Below are 11,161 nucleotides of genomic sequence, written 5' to 3'. Positions count from 1 at the left end.
CTGCCCCTGTCAGCCGCGCCAGACGCTCTCCGGCTTTGCAGCATTCAATAAAAATTCAGAAACATTTGGGCTGAAATCGCTGCTTTATCTGGAGGAGCCACAGCGCCGGGAGAGACCACTGCTGCGCGGGGGGAGCCCGGGGTCTCGGTGGCCGGGGCGCGGGGCGTCTCTGCGCTCCGGCGCGCGCGCGGCCCCCGGGTGGCCCCCGCGGACGCCAGGGGCTGGGGGCTCCGGGGGCGTGCGCGGGCCGGCGGGGCTGCCGGGGCGCGCACGGGGGCCCGCGGCCCGGCTGGGCTCCCCCCGCGCTCGCGGCTCAGGTGGGCCGCGCCCAGCGCTGGCGGAGCCCGGGTCCCCGTTCTGCCCGGGCTGGATGGCTCATTCTGCTGGCTGCGCGGTGGCGGCGGCTGTGTGTGCGCCGCGCCTCGCCGCTCCCCCCGGCCCCCCGAGCCCGGGGCGCGCGCTCCCGCCCGGGCCGCCCGGGCCCCGCGGCGCCGCGGCCCGAGGCCCCGGGAAGCGCAGCCATGGCCCTGCGGAGGCTGGGGGCCGCGCTGCTGCTGTTGCCGCTGCTCGCCGCCGTGGAAGGTGAGCGGGCGGGCGGGCGGGCGGCCGGGCGATGGGGGCGGGGAGCGGCCGGGCACGGGCGGCCGCCGGCGCCCACCTCCGCCCCGCGGCCCCGCAAAGTTTGCCCCGGGGCTCGCGCCCGGCGCAGGTGGCCGCGGGGAGGTGTGTCCGGCCGCGCCGGGAGGCGCGGGCCCCGCGGGCGCCCGGGAACGGCGGGCGCTGATTGACTGTGCCAGGAGGAGGCGAAGGGACCATCTTGCCGAGGCTTTGTAGCCAGCCCGGCGAGCGCCGCCCAGGGCCGGGGGGCTGCCCACGCGCGCTCGCCGCCCCCGGCCCGGGCACCCCCCTGCGCGCCGGCCTGGCCTTGCTCGGCACCGGGTGGAGGGGCCCCGGCCGGGGAGTGGGGGGGGGGGTGGGCGGCCCGGAGCGCAGTCGGGGCTGGAAAGTTTGGCAGGGAGCGGAGGGAGGCAGGCACCGCGACTGGCCCGGGGTGGGGGTTCCCGGTCCGCGCCCCCGGGATGGGGTCGGAGCCCCGAAGAGGGGGGACTGGCAGAGTGGAAGTGAGCGCGCCGGTGCCTGCCCATCGCCCGCGGCGTACAATGGGGTCCCCTCCCCTGGAGGACTGCGGGGGGGGTGGGTCCGTGGGCATCTCTCGGCCGCGCGGGGTCTCCGGGCACCCCTGCCGGCCACCGCCCCGCTGGCGGCAGAGCTCAGCGTGGCCGCTGGAGCCCCGGGAACTCTCCAGCTGCCACCAGGGCCAGACCAGATGCTCTTGCCATGTGTTGGCCTTGGCCAGGGTCGCTGGGCCCTCTCCCCCATGGCCTCGTGTGTTGGTCCCACCGGACCCCCAAGGAAACAGGGCGGCTGCCCAGTCTTCCGAACCAGCTTTCTCTGGAGGGAAAGTTAGTGGGGTCTGGGTGTGTCCCCTAGAAATGGCCGAGCCTGTGGGGCAAGAAATGAACATGAATAATGGTTCTCATGTGTACTGCACTTTACAGTTTTCAAACCGCTTTACAGTTTATGAAGTACTTTGCACTATATGCAAAGTACTGTGGTTTACAACGTGCGGCACAGTTGACAAGGTACTTGAAGCTTTAGGAAGTGCTTTCCCACCCTCAATTTTGTTGGATTCCCCAAAATAAGCCTTCCAGGGAATCCAGATGGGTAAGAGTCTTAACTTCCTTTTACTAGAAAGGGAAACCAAGGCTCAGAAAAGCCAGTGCTTCAGGCCTTGGTCCTTGGGTGATAAAAATAGAATGAGGGTCTGGAGTCTGGGAAGCTTATGCTCTGTTCATTTTGCTGGGCCTTCTTGTCCCTAACAGGCTAACCTCTCCAGGATTCTGCCACCTGAGGCCTGAGGGGTACCCTCATCTTGGGCCATTTGGGGGTGAAGCGTAGCCCCTTTCCCTCTTGCAGCTCAAAAAAACCCATAAAACCAAACCCCAAAATAACCCGATCGAACCAGGCATGGAGCCTGCAGACTCTGGGAAAGGACGGATGGGGGATCCCATGCGATAACTTGAGTTTCTCCCTCAGTAATGAGTGCTTTAGTGACCGCAGTTCAAGGGGTGGAGGGGGTGTCCCTGGATGGCAGCCATAGTTTCTGGCACAGAAGCAGCTGTCCCCAGGCTCCTGGAGGGTTTGATGGCTGCCTGAGGTTTCCCGGAGTGGGGCCTCTGGGGCACCAGGGTGCCACGAGCCCTGGGTGTGCAGGGCAGCCCTGAGACCTGGCTGCTGGCGGGAGGTCCCTGGGATAGGGCTGAGGTACCACTTATTAGCTCTGGCTTTGGGGAAATGACTCATGTGTTGGCCCGCTATACGTTGGGATGTTTACAGTATTATAGGGAGCTTGGCATAAATATTGCTCTTTGGGTTGTAGTCAGCGGTGCTGGAGGGGAAGAAAATTGGCCCCTCTCTCGTTGGAAAAGGCCCTGGGTGTGTTTTTAATTACCGTGGGGATAGATGGAAGAGCCACGTCTGTCCAGGCCTGGCCCTGGCGGGGGGCGGTCAGAATCTGGGGGGCTCTGGCCAGAGCGGACCCTGGGCCCTGGACACAGGGCTGATCGGCTGCTGATGTCCCAGGAGGGCGTGGCGGCGTGGGCTGCCACTTGGGGGCAGACTGGGAGGCGGGCTGCAGTGGGCATCCCGAACCTTACTTCAGGCTCTTCCTTTGCTCCCTGGATACTCTGGAGTCTAGTCCGTTAGGCGTTAAGAAGGAGCTGGCCTAACGGAGGGGGAGATGGTGTGAGGTGGAGGTCAGAGGCCTGACTTCTCACTCGGGGACCCCCGGACCAGCTCCCTTCCCTACAGGGAGCTCAGTTTCCCTGAGTCTAGGATGTTCAACCTAGCCTCCTAGGATTCATATGCACCCTCCTTGCCTTCCCTGAGCCTCAGTGTTCTCATCTGCCAAGTGAGGGTAATCACGCTGGTCCTGCCTGTCTCACGGGCATGCCTGTGAGATTCAGACCAGATGATGGATGGGAAGAAGTCACCTTGAAGATCTGCGTGGCCTCTGGGGGATGGAAGATGGGCAGTGCTGCTCGTGACATAACCCGGAAGAGACAGGAGCCTCCCGGGAGCAGGACAGTCTGTGGAAGCAGACCTGAAGCCCGGGGTGATGAGAGGGCAGCCCTTGGGGCTCCCGGTACCCAGAGATGTGCAGCCGCCACTCCTGGCCCGTCCCCCTCCTCCTGCTCAGTAGTAACCATGCTGTCCTGAGTGTTAAGGTCTAGGAAATTCCCAACCTTTGAGAGAGGAGAGAAGATATGTGTTGTTTTTTGGGGTGGGGGGTGCGGCTAGGTTGGGCTTCCCAGGTGGCATTAGTGGTAAAGAACCCGCCTACCAATTCAAGAGACATAAGAGACGCGGATTCGATCCCTGGGTGGGGGAAGATCCCCTGGAGAAGGAAATGGCAACCCATTCCAGTGTTCTTGCCCAGAGAATCCCACGGACAGAGAAGCCTGGTGGGCTATGGTTCTTAGGGTCGCAAAGAGTCAAACACGACTGAAGCGACTTAGCACACAGCATGCGGGCTCGGTTAGGATGGCAAGCTTAGTATCTCCCTAAACCATGAGACCCCCTGCCCAAAGGAAACCTAAGTCTGGAGCATCTGGATGCTTTGAGAGGATAGTAGTGTCCCCAGGGTTGTGTCCAACAGGACAAGAGGTCAGTGGTGGACCAGCTGCTAGTGAAAGTCGCTCAGTCGTGTCCAACTCTTTGCCACCCCATGGACTATACAGTCCATGGAATTTTCCAGGCCAAAATACTGGAGTGGGGAGCCTTTCCCTTCTCCAGGGGATTTTCCCAACCCAGGGATCGAACCCAGGTCTCCCACATTGCAGGCGGGTTCTTTACCAGCTGAGCCACCAGGAAAGCCCAAGAATACTGGAGTGGATAGCCTATCCCTTCTCCAGCAGATCTTCCCAACCCAGGGATCGAACCCAGGTCTCCCGCATTGCAGGCGGATTCTTTACCAGCTGAGCCACCAGGGGAGCCCGGACCAGCCACTAGGTAGAATCCAAAAGTTGAAGTCTGGAGAAAACCCGTCTCCTTTGTACATTTGTTCTTTTTTTCCCTTAAGATTGTTTTAATATAGACCACTTGTAAAGTCTTTATTGAATTGGTTACGGTATTGCTTCCACTTTATATTTTGGGTTTCTGGCCATAATGCACGTGGGATCTTAGCTCTGCTACCAGGGATCGAACTGGCACCCCTTGCATTGGAAGGCGAAGTCTGAGCCACCAAGACTGCCAGGGAAGTCCCTGTACATCAGTTCTTTTGGTTTCCAAATATTTATGGAGCGTGTTTTCTAGCTGGTGTGGTGCTGGGCCCTGGGGCAGGCAGGGAGACGGGGGACAAACTGCGAGGGAAGCCGTTGGCAAGGTACAATGTGATAAGTGTGTCCCGGGTCCTGCCAGGAGGAAGTCGTGCACCGCCTGGGGGAGCAGCAGCCATGTAGGATGGAAGCCAGTTACTTTGTCATTTATAGCTTTGTTCTTTGCCTCATTTTCTTACTTCCTGTTCTCCCTTCCACGGAACTTTCTCGGCCACCTGTCATATTAATGAACTGTGTTCCCAAAAAGCGAAGGAGGTTGACTTTGGGACCTAGAGGAGGCCAAGTCTTGGCCTGGAAGAAGGAAACGCGTGTGTAAAGACCTAGAGACATGATGATTGGTATGTGATACTTGGGTGTATCTGAGGGAGATGGGTGTTAACGGCAGCAAAGGGGGATGAGGCTGAGAATGGATGGCAGGGCTCCGATGGAAAGCTGAGGAGTTTGGACTTGATGCTTAGGGTATGGGGGAGCCACTGAAGGTTCTTGAGCCACGGGGGACCTGGCCAGATTTGTTTTCGGAAAGATCACTGACTTCCAGTGTGTGGGAATGTTCAGATGGGCTAGAACCTGTCCTGCACAGTAAAGAAAAGGCCAGCTTGTCTATTCTTTGCTAGGCTGTGAGCTCCCTGAGGGAGCTCAGTTTTGTGTCCACGGTGGAAATAAAAAGAAAGTGAAGTCACTCAGTCATGTCCAACTCTTTGCAACCCCATGGACTGTAGCCCACCAGGCTCCTCTGTCCTTGGAATTTTCCAGGCAAGAATACTGGAGTAGGTTGCCATTTCCTTCTCCAGGGGATCTTCCCAAACCCGCCCCACCGCCCCGGGTCTCCCGCATTGTGGGCAGATGCTTTACCATCTGAGCCACCAGGGAAGCCCAGTAGTAGTAAAAAGAGCTCTGTTCAAATGCTGCCTCCCAGAGGCCTTCCCTGATTACCTCATCTAACACAGACTCAGTTCAGACACTTTCTATCCCTCCGGTTTTGTCGTACTTCAGAATACCCACTGCCATCTGAAATGGTATCAGAGACTTGTTGCTTTCCTTGTTTAGTGTCCATCTTGCCCACTAGACTGTAAACTCCAAGAGACGAGAGGGTTTTTTTTAATTTATTTTTAAAAATTAAAAAATTTTATTGTTATTATTTTTTAGCTACATTAGACAGCCTGCGAGATCTTTGTCTCCCCCCACTGGGGATCAAACCCACGGCCCCCACAGTGGAAGCATGAAGCCCTAACCACTGGTCTCCCAGGGAAGTCCTGAGGTTTTTATCTTTCCTGTTTGCTGCGGCAGCCCGGTGCCCTGAACTGAACCCAGTCACCCGGGGCCCAGTAACTGAAAGACATAATCAGCTAAGGAACGCTGAATGAATGAATATATTGTGCTATACGGTAAGTGTCCGGAGAATGATACAGAGATGAAGGAGGGAGTCCCTCTAGCCGGGGAGATGAAGGAAATCTTCCCAGAGGGAGAAGCAGAGGGCAGATGTGAGCAGAGATACAGAATGCAGGAAGATGTTTGGGGATAATAAAGAGATCAGTTCAACCAGAGCTGAGGATTCAAATGGACCAGTGGCAGCTCCGTGCCAGGCAAGTCCGCTCCTTACAGGGGTCGAGGGAGACTGCCCGCCCCTGCCCCCCATGCACGCCTTGTCTCCCACCCCCAGCCCTCTGCTGGGCCCACCTCCCGGGCATTACCTATCTAAGATCCAGCGACCTTCAGTGGGATTAATTTAGAATTGGTTTTCCTTTTATGTTTATTTCTCCTGCTTCTCATTTTTAAAGGAGGCTACTTTCATGTATTCGTCTTAGCCAGGAAATCAGGGCTTAGATTTAAAGCCCGAATGCTGTAGAATTCAAAAGCAAGTTGACTTATTCATTTATTCCTCCATCAATAATCCATATATTTTAAAAGAGTCGCCAGGCACCTCCTTCATGTCAGGTGCTGGGTGGGGAGAAAGGATTCCGACTTTAGTGGGAAACAAGGGCAACCAGCTTCCCGGATGCTGTGGGGCAGAGAAAAGGCATAGCCTTTCTGGGCAATCAGACCTGGGTTCAAACCCCCAGCCCTGCACACTGTGTGTGCCCTGGGCAAGGGGCTGGGCTCCCATTTCCTCAGGGGTTCCTGGGAACACCCACACAAAGTGTCAGGCACACGCCGGGGGAGGAATAGGAGGAAGGGATAGTTAGGGAGTTTGGGATGGACGTGTACACGCTGCTTTGTTTAAAAAGGATAACCAACGAGGACCTACTCTATAGCACAGGGAGCTCTGTTCAATGTTACGTCACAGCCTAGATGGGAGGGGAGTGTAGGGGAGAATGGATACAAGTATATGTATGGCTGAGTCCCTTTGCTGTCCACCTGAAACTATCACAACGTTATTAATCAGCTATACCCCAATACAAAATAAAGAGTCAAAAAAGAAAAAAAAGAAGTGTCAGGTACTTGTCCGTGTAGAGGCTGTTCTCAGCCCCTCCAAAGTCCTCGTCCTTGGAGTGCGTGCCTGCGATCGGTGATGGCTGTGTCCTAATTCACCTCCCCTCTTTCTGGCATTCAGATTGTTCAGCCCACAAGCCAAACTTCAGTGTCTCCCCCAACCCAGCATACAGACTCCCAACTGCCCCAGCCTTGGGATGGCGACCCCCTAAGTGTGGGCAGGCCCAGAGCCCCATCTCTGCCTCTTTCTTCAGGGCTCTGTCAGGGGAAAATACTTGCTTCTTACCATGGCAGGGAATTAGAAGAGAGGCTCTCAACTGGGGTCCACAGGCCTTAGTTATGGGACCCTGGGATCACCCTGAAATTATAATAGAATGTTGGATGTGACCGTAGATTTTCCTAGGAAGCGGGGTCTTAGCTTTCAGAAGATTCTCAAAACAGTTGTGAGAACACAAGCCTGTACCCAGGCTCCCAGTGGCGGGGTTTGAATCCTTGGTTGGCCCTGAGACCCCACTGCCAGCTCCCTCTGCTCTGCCATGGCCCCAGACCCTCCCAGGGGGCGGGGGTTGTCCTTCCTAATGCCTTTGGCCGCCTCCACTTCATCAAGGTTTTGCATCAACCCCAGAGCCAGGGTGGGGGCAGGTTGTCTGGGCAGCTGTGCCAGGGACTCAGCAAGGCCCAGGGTCGCAGCTGGTCAGCTTGGCCTGCCCAGAGCTTACCTGTGAGCTTAGGGTGGAGGTCAGACCCCTGCAGACAGAGAGACCTATAAAGGAAGGGGCTGATGATGGAACTGGCTGGTGACAGGAGGCCTGGGCTGGACAAGGGAGGGGTACCCTGCTCCCTCAGAGGGTGGAGGGGTGAGACCAGGATGGCCTCCTGGCAGTGGTGGACCCGGCCTGCACCTCTGACCAAAGCCCCATCCCATCCTGTGGCCTGGCCTGCTTGCCTGACTTTGCTGGAGCTTTGATAGATCCAGCTGGAGGCTGGGGATCTGTAATTTTTAACTCACTTCCCAGGTCTTTCCATTGGGCAGGTGGGACTCCTGGGAAAGAGGAAGAGAAACCTCAGCAGGAAACTGGAAAAGGCGAAACGAAGTGAAGTCAATCTGAGTTAGTGCCCACCAGCCCAGGCCGCCGGCCTGCTGGTGAACGGAAGGAGGCTTGGCGGGGGGAGGGCAGGGCAGAATGTTTGCACACCTCTCAGGGATGGGGTGGGCCATTGATCTGACAGCACCTGGAAGCTTCCTGATTGGGATCAACTGTCTGATAAGGCTGCCTTGAAAGCATTTTAGGGTTTTAGGGCCTTTTAAAGCAGGTGCCTTCCAGAGGGTGGAGAGGAGACACCTGTCTCCCAGGTGCCTCTGTATCACCTGGGGCAGGCGGTGCTTGCCTCGACCCCCTTAGCCTGGGCTGTGCTCGGTGAGCTTCCTGGAGCCATCTGGAGCCCTGCTGCAGCCCCCTCGGGATAGGGGTATCCTCAGGGAAGAGACCTTGTCTGCTCTGTGGCCTTGAGCAAGCGGTGTGCTGTGTGAGCCTCAGTTTGCTGATCTGTAAACTGGGGATACTGCCTGTCGGAGACTCGTGGTGAGGGTTAAATGAGGTCCCGTATACGGCGGCCAGCAGAGCAGACTGGTCTGCAGCCCTGCTGGTGTTTATCAGTTGTCAGGACTGTGAATTGTCAGCACCCTTGTTCCCCGCCGGAGTACTTGTTGCTGTCTTTGAAATCCCAGAGCCCTTTAGCCAAGCCCTGACCACTCTCTGTCTTGTTCCATAAACAGCAGAGCCTAGGGGTTACAAGGATGTCTGGAGTCAGGCTGTCCCTTACTGTGTGTCCTCTGGTCGGTTATTTAACCTCTCTGAGCCCTGGTTTCCTCACTTCTAAAATGGGAATAATAATAGTTCTTGAGGTGGCTATGACGAATGAATGAGTTAGTCCATGAAAGATGAATTTGCGTTTGTAACTGAATGTGTATCTTACGTGTGAAGAGTACCCAGTAAATATTAACTGTGGCTGTTATTTCTCAAAACCAGTGGGAAACTGCATTCAGAGTCGGGGATGTGGGTGCCGTTTTACTCGAGGACTCTTGTCTGCAGCTCTCCCCCATCCCTCTTCACTTCACCCCAGGAAAAAGCCAAAGATACAGAGTTACGTTCTATCTGACCCTTGCTGAGTAGTTGACAGGTCCCTCCAGCCTGCCTCTCTGCTTCCCATGCAGGTTTTCCTCAAGAGCCCATCCCCACTCCAAGTCAGCCTCCCTTAACCTCAGGAAAGGAATAGGATCTTCTATCGCTGCAGCTTCATCCTTGACCCTTGGCCTACCAGCCACAAACTTCCATGAAAAAGTGAAAATGTTAGTTGCTCAGTCGTGTCCAACTCTTTGCAACCCCATGAACTGTAGCCTGCCAGGCTCTTCTGTCCATAGAATTCTACAGGCCAAGAATACTGGAGTGGATTGCCATTCCCTTCTCCAGGGGATCTTCCCAGCCCAGGGATTGAACCTGGGTCTTGCATTGTAAGAATCTGTATTGCAGGCAGATTCTTTACTGTCTGATCTACCAGAGAATTCACACCAACTTCCATACATGATAATAAAAACAGCCAGATGCTCTGTTTAAGGACATTGTATTGGGTTGGCCAAAAAGTTTGTTTGGGTTTTCCATTGAGAGGTTATGGAAAAACCCAAATGAACTTTTTGGCCAACCCCATATATGTCATCTCACGCAGCTGTCTCAACAGCTGCCCTGGAGGTTTTATTATTGTGCCCATTTTACAGATGTGGCAACTGAAACTCAGAAAGTGACTAGCCCAAGGACACATAACTAGGGAGCAGGTCTGGAGGACTTTGAAGCTCCTGCTCTGCACCACCCCCTTCCAGCAGCCTCTGGAATGCACCTCCCAGCTCAGAGAAAAGGCTTGGCTCTGACGAGGGTCTCCAAGGCAGCCATCCAGCTTCTGACTCCATCAACATCCTGAGATAATGCAAGTGGGAGGGTTCTGGAACTCACAAACCTTCCATAAAAAAGCAATTGCTGTCATAATGGTCAGGATAATGTTGTTCTAACTTAGACAAATTGGGTGTTAACTCATTACATTGTGAGGGGTGCCTCCACAGAGAACAGAGGCTGTGGAACAGTCACAGGGCCATTTGTAGCTTGTACCCGTTAGCTCATCGGGTTTTCACAGCAACCCAATAAGTGGGCAGGAACCATGGGGCCCATTTTAAAGATGAGAAAACTGAGACCTGGGGGAATAAGGTGACTTGCTGGAGGGCAGTGGCCAGACCATGCCTGAAGCCCAAGGCGGGTCTCAATGGCTCAGAGATGGTCGATTCAATTTGAATTCCTAGCCAACATTTGAAAATCAGGAGAGTTTACAGAGAAATCCTGTTTCTGGCTTTGTGAGAAGTCAGACAATCTGGCTTCTTTAGGCCCACATTCCCACATGGCCACAGTTGGCTGGAGCCGAATAGTGACTGCCTCTTCAGATGGAGCACGTGAATGCGGGCTGGGGGGGCGGGGAGCTCTCCATCAGCTTGCGTCACATTTGTGTTACTTGCCTGGGTCCTGCAGGACTCCAGTCTGCCTCCTAGATCCGCCCCGTCTCTCCTGTTGGTGGTGGTGTTGTTTAGCCTCTAGTCTCTCTTGTGATCTGGAGTAAATTGCTTCTCCTCCCCAGGCTTCGGCTACCTCTTCTCTCAAATGAGGGGGTAGGACTCTGGTTTCGGAGGCTCCTTCCAGCTCTGGGATTGCATGCCCGGTGCCAGGCTCCAGGCAAGGAGGGGAGAGCTAGACAAAGGCCAGGGCTCTGTCCTGGGGACGTGTATCAGTTATCCATTGCCACCTAATAAGCCACCCCAAAACATACTGTCTTAATACAACAGAGATGTATTATTCCCCCTGATTCAGTGGGGTGGCCGGGTGCAGCTGGGCATTTATTCTGCTCCATGTGGTGTCAGCTTGGATCACTCTTGAGCTTGCGCTCAGCTGGGCTGTGCTGGAAGGTCTGCCGTAGCCTCTCCTACATCTCGGAGGCCCTGGTAGGGAGGGTGGGAAGGCCGCCCCCTGCGCCTCCACTCTTCAGGATCGCTCACCCGTCACTAGTCTAGACCGAGTTTTCCACGGCGGCTAGTTCCCAAGAGGGTAAAGAGGAAACTGTAAGACTCCTTGAAGAGCCTGGACTGTGATGTCACAAAGCATCACCCCTACAGTCGGAGCAAGTCACAGAGCCATCTCAGATTCATCCCAGGCCTCCTCATCTGGTTCAGAGATGGGGGAGAAATACGCTGGGCTTGGTTTTCTGTTCAGTCTTTCAAAGGAAGCACCGTTTCCTGAGAA

The 11,161-nt window shown here is 55.7% G+C and overlaps 1 protein-coding gene and 1 long non-coding RNA gene across 2 annotated transcripts in view; one reads left to right on the top strand and one right to left on the bottom strand.

Annotated features, from left to right (window-relative positions):
* The first annotated feature begins 346 nt into the window (after nt 1-346).
* Nucleotides 347-11,161, top strand: part of EPHB2 (EPH receptor B2) — a 219,125-nt gene continuing 208,310 nt past the window's right edge. Inside the window, exon 1 of the mRNA XM_081574545.1 lies at nt 347-582. Coding sequence (XP_081430671.1) covers nt 522-582 — 61 coding nt within the window. The 5' untranslated portion in view covers nt 347-521. The remainder of the gene's footprint in view (nt 583-11,161) is intronic.
* LOC145542188 (uncharacterized) lies at nt 6,258-10,968 on the bottom strand. The gene is made up of 4 exons (XR_014079642.1): nt 10,384-10,968; nt 7,774-7,869; nt 7,547-7,590; nt 6,258-7,185 (listed from the first exon to the last, which is right to left on the bottom strand). It is a non-coding gene; the product is annotated as an uncharacterized LOC145542188 (long non-coding RNA).

This window comes from Giraffa tippelskirchi, chromosome 3 (assembly GCF_054371585.1).
Source record: "Giraffa tippelskirchi isolate mGirTip1 chromosome 3, T2T-mGirTip1v1.2.pri, whole genome shotgun sequence".
NCBI lineage: Eukaryota > Metazoa > Chordata > Mammalia > Artiodactyla > Giraffidae > Giraffa > Giraffa tippelskirchi.
Note: the sequence above shows the minus strand (reverse complement) of the source record. Positions and strands in the feature narration are given on the sequence as shown.